Raw genomic sequence first — 18,551 nt, 5'->3', positions numbered from 1 at the left:
GTCTTTCTGTCTTCAGTTTTCTTCACTGTAAACACAGTGCAGCCAACCTCAGTGATGTAGACATTAAAATATGTGTTTGGCTTAATTTTCATCTCAAACATACCCACCAACATTTTCTATTTAAGAAAACCAAGAAAAACTAGGGGAAAAAAATAATTATCAGGTTATATTCCTCAAAAACTAAAGTCTAATTTTAATAAAGATGTTAAATAGTCAAATGGGTGGATAACACCAACCCTGTTAAATCTTCCAACTGTAGAATGATCTGAATTCTTTTTAAGGCAAAAGTAAAATCATCATTGTTCTCAAGTTGAGGCTATAAACATCGTCATCATCCATCCAAACTGACACAAACAGACGCAGTGTGTGTCGCCCCTCCCTCAGTGACCCCCAAACCTCCGTCACAGAGTCTCACTGTTCAGTTCTCATCCAAACATGCAGAAAAAACACTCTTTAGTTGACAGGATGGCTGCAGCGTCATATCCATCACCTCTGGCCTTCATCACCTTCCTCTTCATCCTGTCAGGTGAGACCTACATGCACTAATGTTGTCCCAACAGAACCAACCCTCCACTCTAAATCAGTTTTCTCTTTGTTTCGTTAACAGCTTCATTGTTCTGAGTTTTGAATATGTTGTTTGATGATTAGCTGGTGGTCCATTTGAATCTGGTTAAAGCTTTTATTATCTCAGAGGATGTTTTCCACTTCTCTGCTCTGCTTGTCTATAAATTGTTTCATCGGTCATGTTTTAAAAGTAGTATCTCAGAGGGTTCAGTTAATTTGTGTTTCAGCAAACGCTTTGTTGTTGTTCTCTGTATTTCCAGGATCTAAAGCAGGGGTCCCCAAACTACGGCCCGCGGGCCGGATCCGGCCCGCCTCCACATTTGGTCCGGCCCCCTTAACAATACCAGAGAGCATTCAGATTTTTTTCATTTATTGTATTTTCCGGTTTATATGTGAATTTTTCTTCAACCACCAGGGGGCTCTTTAGCAGGAAGTGTGTCCTGTAAACTGTGGGTGTTTTGTTTTGCATGGCGCATTGCTGCCATCTGTTGGACTTTTAGGAAACTGCTTGACTTTTATGTTATTTAATCAGTACGGTTGTTTGCTAGCGGTAGAGCAGATGTGTAGCACGTGTCTGTTATGAACGCCGCATTCCAGGTCAAGTTCTTTGAAGCGATGCCTGTAAGTAGCAGCTTATACTTCAAAACGAAACTTTATGTTAGCATATGAGGAATTAATATGTTAAAGTTACTTTCCCTCAGTGGAATATACTGTATACTAGTCAGTCCCAGTGACCGTTTCAGTCACAGTTTTTGTCCATGTGCTTTCTGGGTAAAAAACAATCGAGAAACGCGCCCCCTCCCCCGTCTTCAGAACGATGAACATAAATCATGGCTACTCAGACTGATAAACCAGACGTCTTTGGCTTTTCTTCCATTTAGACTACAACCATGCTGGAAAATTTATCTCTTTCCCACAATTAAAAATAAACCAGCTAGCTCACAGTAAAAGGAGGTCTGGATGACAGGAAGGCTCAGAGAGACATTAATCAGGTTTCACACTGCGGTATAAATTTAACACCTGATAAAACCTGAGGAACTGTCTGCTCTTGCATGTCTCCTTAACAAACAGATATGGAAATATAAAATCTGTTTTCTGATCTTTGTGTTCTTAAGGTGGACCGCTGATGTCTGTGTCCTGTTTTAAAGTGACAGAAGGGGGCGTGGCCTCTCTGTCCTGTCAGTACTCCGTGAAGCGATTCGGTCTGAGTCGGGTCTGTTGGGGTCGAGGCTGTGGGACGTTCTGGTGCAACAACATCTTGGTGCAGACAGACGAGAACGGTGCCATCTCCCAGGTCTGCCATCTTCCTTTGGTTCTCATTCCAGCTTCAATCAGTTTAAACTGGCAGCAGTAAACGCCTCAGTCACACAGCAGACTAATGCGACCCAAATCTGACTTTTTATGTCCAAAATATGCTTTGTGTTGTTTAATATTGCAGTATGTTGTCATTGTTTCATGTCTAAAATATTGAATTTACTGCAGTATACTTTGGTATAGACAAAACTGCAGTTTTCTGCAAAGGAAGATTCACTTTAACTTAAGAAGTTAAGGCACAAATATGACAGTTGTCAACTGTTTTCAACCATTGGCTCATCACTTGCATATGCCTAGGTAGATTAGCTTTAGCTAATTATTTCTGAAACAATGAACAGCTAACAAATATCAACAACTAAGCAGCTACCATCACACATCGAGAGGCCTTCATAAATTCACTTTAGCGACTCATGCAAATGTTAGATGAGAAATAAAAGAAATTACCTACCTGTTTTCAATTTCAAAACACTTTTTTGTGATGAGCTCTTGCAAGTTGGCTGGAAAATCCATGCTCTTCACTCTCATCAATTTGTAATCACTCAGTAGCTCAAAGTGGCTGGCAATTCACCAATGAGAAGATCGCATGCGTTGATGTACAAGCTGTTTCAGTCATGGTAACTACACTGACTGCGCACAGTTAACACAAGAATGCAGCGCCAAACTAACAAATGAGACGTCAACAGCTCTCGTCAACCATGTGAGGTTTTAAACCTCAAACACATTCAAAAACTTTTATGGACAGATGTCCAAAATATTGGCCTTACTGTCGTGTACTGTGATGTACTGTAAAAGCTAAAACTGCAGTTTTCTGCAAGGGAAGACTCACTTAAGCTCATGGGGTCAAAACACTGACATGATAGTTGTCAACTGTACATTCTGATCAAAGTACATGTCATGTTCCACCCTTGACTTGTCATTTGTACAGACCAAGGTAGATTAGCTGTAGGCTAATCATACCTGAGACAACATAAGCAGCTAATGAATACCAACAGCTATAGAGCCACCATCACACATTGGAACAACACTTTCATATTAGCAACACCCATGCAAATGCTAAGAAATGAAGAAATGACTTACCTGTTATCACTTTCAAAATCACCTTTGCTAGCTGTGCTTCCTTTTTTCTTACTATCTTAATCTTGTTCTGATCTTGTGACGATGCTGTCGGCTCAGAATAACTTTAAGACGGCAGCATCCATTATTTCTGCCGTAAACAGAGCTCTACAGGGAGACATCTATGTTCTTCTTCTGCGCATTTGTGTCGCTTTGTGGTCGTAATTACTGTGTTTCCCCGAAAGTAAGACAGTGTCTTACTTTCTTTTTATCCCCAAAAGCCCCACTATGTCTTACTTTCGGGGTATGTCTTATATTGGGGAAAAAATTGTCGAATTTTTTTGTTTTAACCATAAAATTAACATTTATTAAGGCGTGGGCAGGAGGCGGCGCTCATTTGGATCAGACGGAGGCGGCAGACGCGGTGACGTATGGAGAGGGGGACGGTGCGGACGTGGGCAGGAGGCGGCGCGCAGCTAGATGAGAGGTGTTTCCCCGAAAAGTAAGACATATGTCTTACTTTCGGGGTACGGCTTATATTAGCCGACCCCCCTGAAACCCCCGATACGTCTTACAATCGGGGGTGTCTTACTATCGGGGAAACACGGTAGTTCACAGAGAAGTCTGATTGTGGTCCCATTTAATCAAAACCATGAAAGACCACAAAAAAACATCTGATTTCAGCAAAAAATTAAATCTCAATTGAGAATCCAAACTTTCTGTGTTAATGTAGCCAAAATGTTCTTCAAAAAAAGTCCAACATAAACCTGTTTCTGGCTTTTTTTTGTTTTTGATACAAATCTGCAAACACTATCTTTCTGGCCGATAGGGAATAATTTGATCATTTGTAAATTGCCTTTTTTTATATATAGAAAACTGAAATATTTAAACAGACTAAGAAATTTGATTTTAGGTCTTTTAATTTTAAGATTATTCAGATTTATCTCAAACCTTTTTTATTGAGAGCTTATTTTTTTCCCATCTAGTTAAATAGACACTTGCAAAATCCAGTTACGTTTCTTTGGAGTTTGAAAGAATTAGTTTCATATTGATCATCATTATAAAACTTGTATTTAAAACATGTTCATAAATGTTCTGGAGCTGATTTATTTTACACACACGAGTTAAAGTAGCAGTACCTGCAGATAGCTTAAAATCTGAGAGTAGTAGGAGAAAGCAGCAGAGAGGAAAGTGTCTTCCAAGACCTTCTAAGCCAGCTCAACCTTTTTCCAACAGCTAATGATCTGAACCTGACCTTGACCCTTCAGGTGGATGACAGATATCAGCTGACGGGGGACATCCTGGATGGACAGATGGACCTGGACATCCTGAATGTGAGGAGGACAGACAGCGGGCCGTACTGCTGCAGGGTCGACGTTGACGGCCTGTTTAACGACAAGAAGATGATCATGAACCTCAGAGTGGTGAAAGGTGAGATGAATCATGAGTTCAGTTTAAACAGAACTGCACCAAAACATTTTCCCAGGTAAATCAGATGCTGAAGCTCACTGATTATTAAGAGTATTAGCATCTTCCTCCTACTCACCCTTCATTATGTAAATTTACTGAAAACTGGTCTCTCATTCCCTCGTTATTGTGGCTTCTAGCAAATACAAATAATTATGTTTATTCTAACTGACCTAAAACAAGAGAAGGTTGGTCTGATTGAACTTCAGACAGTGCGAAAATATATTTGTATCTTCCTACACAGTGTACATAAACATCTAATTTCAAGTGTATGTGGGAAAAGCCCATATACAAAAAAGTCCAACAGCCTAAATACATCCAGACTAAGTGCGATTTGCAAAGGCTTTTCCACTGATAAATGTGATGGTAGCAGGAAAAATGGCTCCAACAGCTAAACTCTGACGCCTCCATTTTATTTCCATTTGGTGAAGAAGGAAATTGTGCTCAAGTGTCTTCTTCAGAGGTTTTTGTGTTATTTCCTTCAGTGGTTCTTGGCGCAGCGCCCCAACTGGCGAGGAAGGGAACAGGTTGCTCAAAGGGTTTGGTTGGTTTGACTAAGCAGAAAGAAAGAGAACCACAGCAGCTGGAAGAGGAACAGACATTAGGTTTCCCCAAGAAGACCTGCTAAGCCCGGTGGTAGAGGTCCATTAGCAGCACAAAATGTTTTTGTATTAAAGAATGTCAAAAGTTGCACAAATTTAGAGGTGCACGAGGAGGCATCATAATTTGGAAATGTTAGCATGTAAAGCCAATTGGCAGGTCCAGTTCAATGCGTCAACTATAAACCTAGTAATCTGTTTTTACTGTCATCGTTACTGGTGTATAAAAAACCCTATTTAATAAACAGCCTGGTGGGGAGGCAAATAAAGCCTGGTCACCCACCAGGCTTATAATATACAGAGGGAAACCCTGAATGTTGCAAATTTTGGTCTCCAACTGAACCAAATCTACCAGACTATCAGGAGGGAAAACAGCCTTAAAAACATGTAGATGTCAAATCACAGCCAACTATTTTTCAGTTTCATCAGACTACCTAACTTCCAGTTAGCTGGGTTTTTTAACCCAGCTAACAGTGTCTTTCTCTCAGCTCCATCCACCAATCCTCCTCAAACAACCACAACCACGGTGATGACAACCGACAGAGTCACAGAGGCGAGGGCCACTGAGGTGTCCACGGAGCTGACCACCACAGGTTCGTAGGTCCATGAGGAATGTGAGGCTGAGCAGATCCTGACAGAGACTGAAGCTCCTTCCCCTGTCTCTGGGTGTCAATGCTGTCTTCCTCTGTCTCCTGCTAGTAAACTGGAAAACCCTGCTGTCGTCCCAGCTGGACCTGCTGAGGAGAAACTCCACGCTGCTGCGCTCTGACGCCATCACTGTAAGGATCCTCACCATGTCTACTTTAATACTCTGCAGCTTTTTGTGACGTTCTGCTGAAGCTTTGGCCTTCAGCTAACCCTGAAGGACATACTGTTGACTTCTGGTCACTCTGGGTTCAGTCTGAATTTCCAGAAACAGTAAAAGTGTTGCTCTAATGTGGAGCCTTAAAGGATAATAAACTGGGCTTTACTTATCAACCTCAGAGTGAATTGATCTGCCTACAGGACTGACATTCTTGTGTGTTTCAGGTGGAGGATCCTCTACCGTCCCTGTCTCTTCAGATCAATGCTCCCGTCCTCTCTCTCTCCCTCAGCATTTTGCTGCTCATCGCTGCAGTTTTCCTCTTTCTGGCCTTCAAACGTACGTCACAAAGCTTTGGTTCATGGGACTTTACTCTTATTTTTCTGTTTTTAAAACATCACATACAGCTGTGTGCATGTCCAGATCCAGCTTTCCTTACAAGCAGACAGACATGATCATCGTAAAAATAATCAAGCAACATTAGAAACACATAGATGCTACACTGGTAGTGTAAAGTCATACACGCTGGTGTGTGTATGACTTTACACACTAGCGTGGTTGCTATCAATCAATCAGTCAAGTTTTATTTGTATAGCACCTTTCAGCAACAAAGGCAACAGTGTCTGGAATATTGGTAGTTGGGACAATTACACAATCTCGCATAAAATCTGAAAGAGGAGCCCAAAGTTTTGTATTAATTGTCAACACAATAACTAGATAAAAGGGTTTCACATTTCACAGGTCATTAAAAAGTTTTCATTAAAAAAATAGGGAGAAAGAGGGAAGTAGTTCAGTTACACTAGCTTGACTATGACAACCAACAGCTGTAAAAACGTTCAGTAAACAGAAAACACTGGACTAATTGCTTCATTCGTCAATGATAGTCATCAAATAGTATAAACCAAACTGTTTAAAGATTTATATCGAGAGAGATATAAATCAAGGGTGACAAATACATTAAAATGTTCCTTGATAATATGGATTTTGTCACCAGGAGTAAAAATTAGGGTTTCTGTTTTGTTACCATTTAGTTGTAGATAATTATTACAGCCTTTGAAGTTGTTCTGATTTCCAAACTTTCCAAGTGGATCCAAAATTATTTTATTGACTTAAATGTCGTGGCCTTCTAAGGTCCAGAACCAAATTTTTTCAAGAAGGGCTGTGTGTGGCAACAGGTGGTTTGGTTTGTGAAAATTACCAAAGTAATCTGAACGATTACAAATACACAAAGTTTGATTCTAAACCAATTTAAGTATTTTCCAAACTAAATTAATTGAGCGTATGATTTACAAAGTAAATTGATTTCTGTCAATCCCAAAGACTGGATAATTTATAGATTTCAGAAATTCTCAATAAACAGTGGAATATCATCAGCATATAAATGACAGGACACATTTTTATAACATTTCAAGATTTGACATTAAGGGAAAATGTATATTATGAAGAGAACGGGACAATACAGCGTTAGGAAGTCAACTGTACTTCAGTTAGTTGTTTATTTTTCCTTCGGCTTTTGATGCAGGTGGGATCTACAGAGGCAGTTTAAAGACAGGATGGTGAGTAACCCGTCTACTAACTACTAACTTCTGGTTCTTTCATCATCTTGTGTTGTTCTGATTAGTCTTTAAAACACCAGAGGATCAGAGTTTATCCTGATGAAATACCCAAAGTCTCTGACCTACACTGTGACCAGTTTTTCTTCTCTTCCCCCCCAGTTTGTCTTCAGATGAACCTCCTCACATCATCTATGAGATCCGCATGAGGAGACCAGTGCAGGAGAACATCTACACTCTGGACTAGAGCATTTATGACACAGAAACAAAAGGCCTCTTCACAAAGACAGAACTGTTAAAACATCCGGATCCAGCCTGGGATTTTATGTTTTACTTCTAATGAGTCTGACTTTTTAACTGCGGCATAAAGCAGTATTTGTCCATATGGGGGTGAAAGGACAGGGATGATTTTGTTGTGAAAAAGTATGTTTTCTTAGGTTGTAGATGTACAATGGAAAACATGCTGAGTGTATAACAATGTATATGAGTGTATAATCAGGACTCAAACAGAATCATTCATACAGACCAGATATGCTGAATAAGAGCTGGAGTTTGCAGTTAACATGTTTTCAATTTTTGTGTTTTAAATGTTTTGTTCCTTCAGTGTGATTATACTGTTGGTAGAAAAAACAAGCAAGCTTCCTATGCTGTGTTTGCTGATTTCTTATAAAGCTCTGTGTTTGTCAGCATGTGAGACTGAGGCTGGAAGGATTATTCATAACGTTTTAATCCCCCATGGACTTATAGCTGCATTTCCATTGTCCATAAAGTTGAGCAAATTGGAGTACAAAAATTAATTGGCTTAACGGAAATACAACAATTTTGAAAAACTCATGTTTTTTTGCTAAAAGGTTTTTTACGCTAGAATGAAGTGGTTTTTCGGCTGTATTGAAATTGATGTTTAGTAAAATTACAATGGAAACACTTTTTCTGCATCACACGAGTCACAAAAGTTGGGTTTCTCATTAGAAAGTGTTGGATCCATAATCGCTGACTCCAATTTCCCAAAAATGCACCATATGTAGCTGCTTCCAGGCACAAACATTGAGCTCAGTGATCTTTCACTGTGGTTTTAACTATCATGCCATACCTCAGTCAAACATTAAAAATACTCATAATGGCCTCGCCTGATTGCACCACCTACCTAAATCTATTCATGTTTGTGAGACAGCATGGGTTTCCGTAGTGTAGTGGTTATCACGTTCGCCTAACACGCGAAAGGTCCCCGGTTCGAAACCGGGCGGAAACATTGTTTTTCTTTTAGTTCAACTTTTATTTTTTTACTGAAAGTAGTAATGGATTAATCACTTTTCCTATTCACCATTTTGTCAGAATACTTTCAAAGTAAGTGCAAAAGAAAGAAAAGAACATGTTTCATATGAAACCACTACACTGCAGAAACATTAAGAAAACACCAGTAACCCATCTACTAACCAAACATACAGGAATAAAGCATAAAACTAAAACAGTGTAAAGATTGTGGAAATCAACGTTTAAAAAGGTCTTTTTTTTGGATGCAAAATAGTCCTCCATATTACATCTTTGCACTGCATCTCAGTAGCTTTAACCTTCACATACATGTGAATGTGTGCATGTATGGGTGAATGTCTGAATGTAGTGATACAATTGTGGGCCATTTACTATTTCTTGCTGAATCTGCTGCATTTTAGCGAATAAGCTTATATTTTAACAAGAGACTCATGTTTTGATTAGCTTACAATTACAGGCACTGAATTTGGCAACTGTTGGTTTCCTAGCAAGAAAGAATCAAATAAAAACAATATCTCTAAACATGTGAGAGAACCAACCATTGTCTGTACTCACAAGTACTCAGACTAAGCCAAAGAAAGTTAAAACAAGTCTAATGAGCTTTTGCCAGACAAGTCCTCATCACTGAGATGAGTGCCATTTGATTTTTATTGAAGGGACAATGGCAATGAGGGGGTTACACTTTTAATAATTAAGCATTTTAATGAAAGACAGCAACTCCTCCGTTTTGTCTATTGAAACATGTAAAAATAACTGCATCCTCCCCGTCGGGGAATCGAACCCCGGTCTCCCGCGTGACAGGCGGGGATACTCACCACTATACTAACGAGGAGTGACCTGAGTAAGCATAGTCATGTGACACATTTAAGCCTGTCAGGTCCGCCCTATAGGGGACAGGGTGTTGTTCTCTACAGATATGATAGCTGGGGCCATGCATGCCAGGGTTTCCGTAGTGTAGTGGTTATCACGTTCGCCTAACACGCGAAAGGTCCCCGGTTCGAAACCGGGCGGAAACATGTATATTTATGTTTTGTCTGAGAAGCATATGTCAGAAAATTTTAATTAATTATTCCAGCATGATAAAAAAGTATAAGTTGAGAAAAGCAACACACGTATATCACTTGAACCACCTTAAACTTAGCAGCTTTAACAACCATGTCATAAAATACTTAAGAAAATAACATTTGACTTTGAAGTTACATGTCAGATTCTTTTCAAATGTGAACCTGGCCACTTGTATATCTGATACATATCAAAATTCAAATGTGACCTAACGTCCAGGTCGCATTCATCCGACTTGAATGTCCCTAGTCTAAAAATCCGATTTGACAAAAAAATCAAAATTGGGTCACTTCAAGATGCAGTGACCCAATTTCACTTCACTGCATCTTCTATTACTACTTCTACAGTTACAGAAGAAGTAGGTATTCTATTACTGGAAGGCTTTGACTTGGTCGGCTTAATTTCTAATTAAATAACTAAAAGAAAAGTTGTTTCCGCCCGGTTTCGAACCGGGGACCTTTCGCGTGTGAGGCGAACGTGATAACCACTACACTACGGAAACTCATGATAGCCCCTTACCACCCACTGATCCTTGTACACCAGTATACCATGGCAGCAATACATTTATGCTTTTATTTCCTATCTGTTAACATATAGCTACATATCTTCAACTATTTTGTATAATACTCATAATGAGTTGGGCTCTTCTGTGACTTCTCACTGTAGTCACATACCAAAGGATGGCCACAACTACAAAAATCTACACCTATATATCATATGCCATGGGTTTCCGTAGTGTAGTGGTTATCACGTTCGCCTAACACGCGAAAGGTCCCCGGTTCGAAACCGGGCGGAAACATTATTTTTCTTTAAATTCCACATTCACTTTATCACATCAAGTAGTAATAACACATTGAGACTGCATCTGCAATTTTGTCTAAGTGTTTTTAAAGTAAGTGCACTTTTGTCTTCCATTGTCCACTTTCTACAGAGGGACTGTAAAGAGCACACTGCCAGCAGCATCCCAGGGTGCGTTCACACTGCAGCCTGAAGTGACTCAATTCCGATTTTTTGGCAATTCCGATTTTTTTGCCCAAGTGGGTCCGTTCATACTGCCAGTAAATGCGACCTGTATGCGTTCTGCAGTGTAAACGGGCAAACGACCTGAAAGTGTCCCACATGCGCAGTAGAAGGCGCAATAGCGTCAGCGTTATAAGTGTTCTGCCAACTGCCATAAAAAGAAGATGTGATCAGTGTTTGCGGAAGTAAACATGGAGGCTAACGGTGGAGCTTAGCTTACATATTTGAAGTTGTTGTCCGGCCGGAGCAGCATATTAACAACTTAATCCTCATATAATCCATCATGGTTGTTGTTTTTCTTCCTACTTGCGCTTATCAGGACACAGAACAGTGACATTTGTTGAGAATCAGTGACGTTCTGTTCGGATGAATGCGACCTGGACGTTAGGTCGCATTTGAATCGGATACGTATCGGATATGGGTCACATTTGAAAAAGAATCCGACCTGTGCTGTTCACACTGCCATGAAAAGATTGGATACAGGTCACATTATGTCAAAAAAATCGGAATTGAGTCACTTCAGGCTGCAGTGTGAATGCACCCCCAGTCTGAGCTTCCTTCCATTCTCGACATAACTTGCAGGCGCTGCCTGAGCAACTAGGGCTCAGACAATTACAAAAGACCCTTCCACCCTCAGCATGGTTTGTTTTCCCTGCTGCCCTCTGGCAAAACGTTCAGCAGCTTCAAATGCAGAACAACCAGATTCCATAACAGCTTCATCCCTCATGCTATCAGACTACTAAACTCCATTAATCTTTTTTTCATACTTTCTATTACTTATTTATTTTATTACTACTGAAGCCTTGCAACGAAATTTTGCTCAATATGTACATTTTAAATGTACAGTTGAATGGCAAAGTCCGTCTATGTCTCCTATTTAACAGGAGGTTGAAAGAATAGAAAGAAAATCAAGCAAACGTAAGGAGCTGGTTCCGATTCAAAACCCAGCAAGTGCGTAACAGAATTACCATTTGACAAAACTGGCTTCTTGGAAAAAAAAAAAGTGTTTCCGCCCGGTTTCGAACCGGGGACCTTTCGCGTGTGAGGCGAACGTGATAACCACTACACTACGGAAACCTGTAAAACAGAGTCAGAATCACCTATAAAAATACTTTTCGAAAAAAACCGGTCGCATAATGGATTCAAGCATGTTTCACTGCGGAGCCCATATGTCTTTTTTCAATTCCCATTTCAACCCTGCCAGAATGCCTAGGTGGGGCCCATGTGGGGGAAAGGAGGGCTGATATATGGGTCCCATATGGTCTGCCCTCCTTTTCCCCACATGGGGCCCACCTAGGCATGCTGGCAGGGAATTAAGAGTACCGCCAAAAACGCGAAGTTCACTCCTAAAAAGTAAAAAAAAAAATCCTCAATAAATGGTTACTGTGGACGGGTAAAAAGAAAACCTGCGACCTGTGAGTTAATTTCTAAAGTACCATTTGATTAACATATCATCTCAACAATAAAACCCACTAGTTCACAACTATCATGTTTAATTAAAAACTTATGAGTTTGTCTTTACATAATAAAATGTTATTTCTAAAAACAATTTAACAACTTCAAAGCCGACCAAGTCGCCAAATGTGGCGACTTAAAGCTAGCATAACCTTGCACTTCACCTCGCTAACCCGAATTAGCATCCTGCTGTTTTTTTATTTAATACTCAATAAAGATACACGCAATGAAACATATTTCTCACCTGTTTGTCCGTCAGTTTTCACCACAAAGCTCCGGCTCCACATTATTCCAAGTTTGCGAAAGTAATGTAAGATTCCCGGGCGAAAACTAGCGTAATCATTTCGGAGAACTTCAAAGTTATGCGCATTAATCCCCCTCTCACTTGGTACTCTGGCTCTGTGTACGTCCGCACACACCTGGCTCTACGGCCGCTGTTATTTATTACGTAAAAGTGCGTCCTTAATTCGGTTCAGAAGCAATTTTCTTTCATTTGTATCCTCCCCGTCGAAATCTAATGATGTCAAGCGAGATGTGAAGGAAACACACGAACACAACCGAAGTTGACTGATCTCAATTAATCAGATTTGGTTGTAATGGTGAGGTAGGGAAAAAAGTAGATCCCACAAAACTAAAAACTAAAACCAAACATAAAATTTTTAACTTCGATAAACTGTTATTACCCGAAATGTCTATAGAATAAAAAATAATAATAATAATACAACAAACGCGTCATGTAGTTAAGGCCTATTTTATTGTGATGGATGGATAATACTTTTTATAGGGTATCAGAGTAAAGGGGGCAGAATAAAAGTAAAATTTATTGACATCTTTTGGTCCTAAAATTGAAAAAGTAGAAAACTTATGAAACAATAAGCATGCAAGGTGCTGTGTGTAGATTTATTGTCAGATTGTTGCCTAGGTTTAAAGGTATTTTGACTTTTTAAAACACCGAACCGGTTTATTTGAAGCACAAAGTGCCTTTATTGTTTTGTATTCTGTTGCTTTAAAGCAAACCAGGATGGAAACCAGTAAGTGGACTGAGGGTAAAGGTAAGAGAGATCATGCTTCTCTGTCATTGGTCAACACCATCAGCTGATTAACGGCTCAACGAATCACAATCAGTCAAATTGAGCGAGATTAAAAACTTTATTTAAAGAACAAGTTATGACTTTTACTGAAAGTAACTGAAAACTGTTTTTAGTTTAACGGCTGCAGAATCATTTTATTCAGTCCAGTCTGACCTGCCGTCCCAGTCCGGTGTTACATCACACAGCGCGCGCGCACACACACACACACACACACACACACACACACACACACACACACACACACACACACACACACACACACACACAGAGAGAGAGAGAGAGAGAGAGAGAGAGAGAGAGAGCCCGGGTGTTCAGCCAGCAGGAAGCTCCTTATAAGGATACAGGACATCCGCTGGAGTGGCAGGAAGCACCATATTTGGGCTGAAAGCTGTGTTGATTTTCCTGTAGGGAGCAGGCTGAGCCGGCTGTGACAAAGTCTGATCCCATTGGCTGTTTGACACACACACACACACACACACACACACACACACACAGTATTTACTTCTGACATAAAAGCCTACATATAGCCATTCTGCAATCTCCAGAATATTCTTTTTAACTGATGTTTTAACCTAAAATTTCACTAATACTACCAGTGTTATTCTCTTTCAGCTCAGTTTGAGAAAGACTAAAACCTTTGAAAGAAGTGTTACTTTAACGGGGCAGTATCATGTATTTTCCAGGCACATAGAGACATTTTATTTCACCAACAAGTAACTGTGTTACCTTTAGTTGTTATAAAAATGCTGTACATATCAAATTTTACTTCTTTATTTACCACCTCAAAATTGAGCCTCGTTCTCTTTAAAAAGACAAAGGCCTTCAGGAAGTTATCTCAACATGACTCCACTATTAACCCCATCAACATTTTTACCAGCGTTGGTCTGAGCAGTAGCTCCTATAATGACCTCAACAGCTCCACTAGCTGTTTGCTAGTTGCTGCTTGCTAGTCTGAAGGAGCTCAGTGAGATAGAGCTGCACCTTGAAGGTGGGGCGAAGTCCAACCAGGCATTTTGGAAAGCTAAATGGTTGCCAGAGATAAAAGGCTTTCTCAAACATGTATGAAATTATCAGCAATGTGTTTGATGATTGAATAACTTTATAGCATGATGTAAAGCTAAAAGCAGCTGATTTTATATTATTCTTTTTTACATTTAATTATGTTTTCTGTTGTTTTTGATCTGAGTGGAAGCAGTTAAAGATAAACCAGAAAGCAGACGCAGTGTCAGGATTTAAACGGGTTTTATTTTCCAGCGTGTAAACACACAAACATCCCATAACCTACTCAGTAGGCGAAACACCACGTGCACGCTCATGCACGTTCATGTATGTACAGTATCCACATGTATGCACAAAAGAGTCCAGGCTCAGGGTTCTGACCGGCAAGGTAACAGTCTGAGGTCAGCAGTCACAGCGGGGTACATCAGCAGATGTTGGAGCTGTGGGGGGACGGCAGCTCTGACAGGGGGCTCCCCATGGGGGAGGAGCAGGACGACGAGTATAGGTGGGGAGAGGGGGAGGAGGCATAGATCTGGGGCAGCGAAGGGGGCGACGGCATAGTGACAGAGGTGCATGGCGTGGTGGTGGCGCATGGTGTGGCGGTGGCGCATGGCACAGCGGCGGCACTCCGGTCTGCCCGGCGGTCCCGCTGCCTCTGGTGGATCTTGGCGTGTCTCTTGCGCTCGTCGCTGCGGGCGAACTTGCGGCCGCACTCGGCGCAGGCGAAGGGTTTCTCCCCAGTGTGCGTGCGGATGTGCGTGGTCAGGTGGTCACTGCGGCTGAAGTTGCGCATGCAGATGCGACACTGGAACGGCTTCTGGCCCGTGTGGACGCGCACATGGCGCGTCAGTTCGTCGGAGCGTGAGAAGCGGCGGTCGCAGCCGTCAGCGGGGCAGGCGTAAGGGCGCTCATGGGGCGGCGTCTTGCACTGCCGCCCTGTTGGCAGCTTCCTGCTCCTGCAGGCGGCACCGTGTGGCTGGAACTGCGAGGAGAAGGCTTTAATGGCGGGCAGCGGTGTGAGTGGCGGCAGCACTGGCTTCTGGTCCGCCTCAGCATCCGGTTGTGGCAGCAGGTAGTCCGGCAGCATGGGGATGGTGGTCGGCTGGGCATAGGGCGGGGCCTGAGGCGGGAAGGCCTGCGCGGCGAGGGGAGCGTCGCCTGGAGGAAGCAGCTCTGACCCATACGCCGGTGTCACAGAAAAGATGGAGGTGACGTCAGCAGAGCCGCAGCTCTGAGAGGCTGACGGTGATGTCACTGATGATGTCACCGATGAGGAAGAAGTGGCGAGACTGCAGGAAGAGGGCGGCGCTGCCATGCTCACCAACCCGGACAGCAGGCTGAGCAGAGGCTCCGCCCATTGACTGCTGGCGGCAGTGGCGCAGGAGGTGGACGGCTCAAATGAGAAGCGGCCGCTGTAGGCGAGGCGGGGGGTCAAGGGAGGGAGGCTCTGAAGGTCAGGGAGGTCACACAGCGAATCTGAGGGAGCAACACAAACAGGTCAGGCACATCTGAACATCCTCACATCTGATTGACTCATACCAGAACATCGTGTTTTAATCTCAGCTCTAACACATTTTCACAAATATCACCGTCCATCTTTACACTGAAAACTTATTTTTACTTGTTAGTCTTTTACCTGTTTAACATCACTTTATTGAGTTCAGGAACAGCTTTATCACTGTATTTTATTACTGATGTTCAGCACTTTGCTGCAGCTCTTAAGCCGCTTTATCAATATATCATGATGTAAGAAGCAACTTTCATTGAATCGAAGGAAATTTTTCCACCAGCAGGTTTCCATACATCAGTGGTGTCCAAACTTTGTAGCATGGGAGCCAAAAATGTCAAGCTAATGCTGGAGGCACCAAACCTTTAGTATTCTTTTACTTTTATAATTTCAAAAATAAATTTGACAGATTTAAAACAAAAGACGGCAAACCATTTCTTAAAATTTTCTGGTAATTTTCAGACTTTTTCTATATTTTATTATTCTAAATTTAGGCCATTCTTGAATTGAATATAATTCTGAGGGCTGCAAATGGCCCCCTGACCTACACTTTGGACACTCAGTCATAAAAGTCTGCTAGAACAGCCAGATATTGCTTTAAATTAGTGCTGTTTTTGTACACATTTTTGTTTCAAACATGCAGATCCAAGCCTGTCTCGATAACAAATATAGCTGGATGATAAATCATTCCAAAAGTTTTTTCTATAAACTATGCTATTGTTGCTTTGAAGCCATTTCTAATAATATAACATTAATGGCATAATAATGCAAACAACACATTCTCAAAAATCAATAAACCCTAGAATGAACACTTAACACGGGAACTGGACACATTTTAAGTATCCAAAATAAATAAACAAAACAACAGAAACAATAAATAAAATGTCAAAATTCAGAAACTTGTATCATCCAATTTCTGGTAAAAAAAAAAAAGAAAGAAAAAAAAGGAAATCATATAAAAAGGAAATTAATGAGCTAATTTTAATTTATGTGATGAAATGAATTTATAACTTATTGGGACAAGTATGCACAAACTCTTTTCACGCTTAGCAGTTAAAAAAAAGTTACTTTTTGGGTTTTATTTCATGATAAAAACGCGTTCATAAAAAAACAGATGAGGCCTCTGCAGAGTTTCTTCATTAAACATTTAATTGATATTTATTGTGTTTTTCTTGTTTTGTTTGTGTTTTCTTTCTTAGTTGTTTAGTTTAGTTGTGTAGTTTGTTTTGGTTGCTCACCTGTGAACTCGCTGGGCTCGGCGCTCAGCAGCCCGGCCGCCTCGACTGCAGACGCGGCGTTGTGCAGCAGCATCTGCAGCTCCTCCAGCTTCGGGTATCCGTCCAGCGGGGACGGCGGCGCCTGATGTCCGAAAAGCGGCTCGGAGATCTGGAGTGCGGACAGCAGCAGCTCCGCTTTGGTGGCCGCCATCTCTCTGGAGGAGGAGGAAGCGGTGGAGCTCCGGTCCTGCGGCGGGTCGGAGTCCACGGATGAACCCGGCGGAGAGGCGCTCTGGCGGAGCAGGAGCTGCGGCAGGGTTCGGTGGTGCTCGGAGGAAGCCAAGGCTGGAGGGTGGCTGGTTCTGGTTCCGGGTGTGTACGGGTGTTTGTTAATCACCTCCGGACTTAAATAACATCAGGCGTTTTGGTTCCGACCGCTCTCAACCTCAGCTTAACTTCTGTCGGAAACTCAATGAGGATTCCCAGCTTTATAAAGTCTCCTTCGTGACGTATGTTCCCAAATATGGAGGGAGGAAGCCCATATATGGGCACAAAGGGAAACTTGGAGGCCCAGTTTCCGGGTGCCGCTACGCTCTTTGTGCTGCACTTTTCGGACCGCGAACGCCCCGGTTCGGTTCAGACCTGAGCCCAGACGCCGGACTGAACCCGGAGCGCAGTGCAGACGGCGTACAGTCCGCCGCCATGGCCGGAAACCCCGTAGACACGTCACATCTTGTTTTCTCCAGGCTCGACGTCACGTGGAGATATTCCAGCAACGTCACGACTTCCTCGAGCCTTATTTGGGAGTTTTCCTGTCAGACCGTTGATCTGAGAGCCAGAGCCATCCTGCAGCCCAGCTGCTGATAAAAAAAATATACCTGAGTGTCTGGCCGCTTTTCAGAATAAAAGCTTCCAGAGCCGGGTTGTGAGAGTCAGTCATCTGGATCAGAGGTTCCCAGTGTGACCCCGCGTCTTGAGCTGAGAATTCTGGGAAATAACAGAGTTCAAAGATGAAACTAACGTATATCTTTTATTCTCCTGTTTATATTAATTTATAGTTTATCCAGGTGGTTTCCTGGATATTAAATACTGTTGCGTAATATGATTTCATGCTGCACTGCCTCTCTGATATTATGTTGAAAGGAAAATAAAAACAACCTCAACCTGAATATCAAAACTTTTCTTTTTTTCGCAAACCTTCAATGTTTAGAGCTCCAATTTTTTTTCTGGTAAATTTCTCTGTTTCATCTCAAAATGTCAGATCTCTTTATCATTTCGATTTAGGGGGCTTACTTGTATTTTTTGGAAAATTTCAGAGATTAATCTTAAAATTCGTAATTTTTTTCTAGTAAATTTCTCTGTTTAATCTCAAAATGTCAGATCTCTTTATCATTTCGATTTAGGGGGCTTACTTGTATTTTTTGGAAAATTTCAGAGATTAATCTTAAAATTCGTAATTTTTTTCTAGTAAATTTCTCTGTTTAATCTCAAAATGTCAGATCTCTTTATCATTTCGATTTAGGGGGCTTACTTGTATTTTTTGGAAAATTTCAGAGATTAATCTTAAAATTCGTAATTT

General features: G+C 41.5%; 2 protein-coding genes and 6 non-coding genes across 10 annotated transcripts; 4 read left to right on the top strand and 4 right to left on the bottom strand.

Moving 5' to 3' along the window:
- The first annotated feature begins 341 nt into the window (after window positions 1–341).
- On the top strand, window positions 342–7,999 carry timd4 (T cell immunoglobulin and mucin domain containing 4). Of its 3 annotated transcripts, none has more exons than XM_016663523.1 (8): window positions 342–526; window positions 1,680–1,858; window positions 4,200–4,362; window positions 5,486–5,590; window positions 5,697–5,776; window positions 6,027–6,138; window positions 7,322–7,355; window positions 7,515–7,999. In XM_016663523.1, the coding sequence occupies exons 1-8, from the start codon at window positions 436–438 to the stop codon at window positions 7,597–7,599; spliced, it is 849 nt and encodes a 282-aa protein (XP_016519009.1). In that variant the 5' UTR covers window positions 342–435; the 3' UTR covers window positions 7,600–7,999. The 3 variants fall into 3 exon arrangements, with proteins under 3 accessions (XP_016519009.1, XP_016519008.1, XP_016519007.1); XM_016663522.1 differs by having other exon boundaries at window positions 5,465–5,590; XM_016663521.1 differs by having other exon boundaries at window positions 5,447–5,590.
- A 529-nt stretch (window positions 8,000–8,528) lies between these two features.
- On the top strand, window positions 8,529–8,601 carry trnav-aac (transfer RNA valine (anticodon AAC)). Its single transcript has one exon. It is a non-coding gene; the product is annotated as a tRNA-Val (tRNA).
- Window positions 8,602–9,381: 780 nt separating this feature from the next.
- Window positions 9,382–9,453, bottom strand: trnad-guc (transfer RNA aspartic acid (anticodon GUC)). The gene has a single exon. It is a non-coding gene; the product is annotated as a tRNA-Asp (tRNA).
- Window positions 9,454–9,564: 111 nt separating this feature from the next.
- On the top strand, window positions 9,565–9,637 carry trnav-aac (transfer RNA valine (anticodon AAC)). The gene has a single exon. It is a non-coding gene; the product is annotated as a tRNA-Val (tRNA).
- Window positions 9,638–10,112: 475 nt separating this feature from the next.
- On the bottom strand, window positions 10,113–10,185 carry trnav-cac (transfer RNA valine (anticodon CAC)). The gene has a single exon. It is a non-coding gene; the product is annotated as a tRNA-Val (tRNA).
- Window positions 10,186–10,409: 224 nt separating this feature from the next.
- On the top strand, window positions 10,410–10,482 carry trnav-aac (transfer RNA valine (anticodon AAC)). Its single transcript has one exon. It is a non-coding gene; the product is annotated as a tRNA-Val (tRNA).
- Window positions 10,483–11,707: 1,225 nt separating this feature from the next.
- trnav-cac (transfer RNA valine (anticodon CAC)) lies at window positions 11,708–11,780 on the bottom strand. Its single transcript has one exon. It is a non-coding gene; the product is annotated as a tRNA-Val (tRNA).
- Window positions 11,781–14,474: 2,694 nt separating this feature from the next.
- On the bottom strand, window positions 14,475–17,588 carry LOC103155412 (early growth response protein 1-like). The gene is made up of 2 exons (XM_007577089.2): window positions 16,994–17,588; window positions 14,475–15,724 (listed from the first exon to the last, which is right to left on the bottom strand). Exons 1-2 carry the CDS (start codon window positions 17,181–17,183, stop codon window positions 14,673–14,675), a joined length of 1,242 nt encoding a protein of 413 aa, XP_007577151.1. The 5' UTR covers window positions 17,184–17,588; the 3' UTR covers window positions 14,475–14,672.
- Between the last annotated feature and the right edge of the window lie 963 nt (window positions 17,589–18,551).

The sequence above is a fragment of the Poecilia formosa genome, unplaced genomic scaffold (assembly GCF_000485575.1).
Source record: "Poecilia formosa unplaced genomic scaffold, Poecilia_formosa-5.1.2 Scaffold427, whole genome shotgun sequence".
NCBI classification, from domain to species: domain Eukaryota; kingdom Metazoa; phylum Chordata; class Actinopteri; order Cyprinodontiformes; family Poeciliidae; genus Poecilia; species Poecilia formosa.
The sequence above is the reverse complement of the archived record's forward strand: the minus strand, read 5'-3'. Positions and strand labels throughout refer to the sequence as shown.

What these genes read in the sequence shown, in the direction of transcription:
- timd4 (XM_016663521.1), top strand. Translation starts at nt 436, where the DNA reads ATGCAGAAAAAACACTCTTTAGTTGACAGGATGGCTGCAGCGTCATAT. An exon ending in CACGGAGCTGACCACCACAG is followed by an intron (nt 5,591 to 5,696) that starts GTTCGTAGGTCC and finishes GTCTCCTGCTAG; the next exon opens with TAAACTGGAAAACCCTGCTG. An exon ending in GGCAGTTTAAAGACAGGATG is followed by an intron (nt 7,356 to 7,514) that starts GTGAGTAACCCG and finishes CTTCCCCCCCAG; the next exon opens with TTTGTCTTCAGATGAACCTC.
- LOC103155412 (XM_007577089.2), bottom strand. Translation starts at nt 17,183, where the DNA reads ATGGCGGCCACCAAAGCGGAGCTGCTGCTGTCCGCACTCCAGATCTCC. An exon ending in CGAGCCCAGCGAGTTCACAG is followed by an intron (nt 15,725 to 16,993) that starts GTGAGCAACCAA and finishes TTGCTCCCTCAG; the next exon opens with ATTCGCTGTGTGACCTCCCT.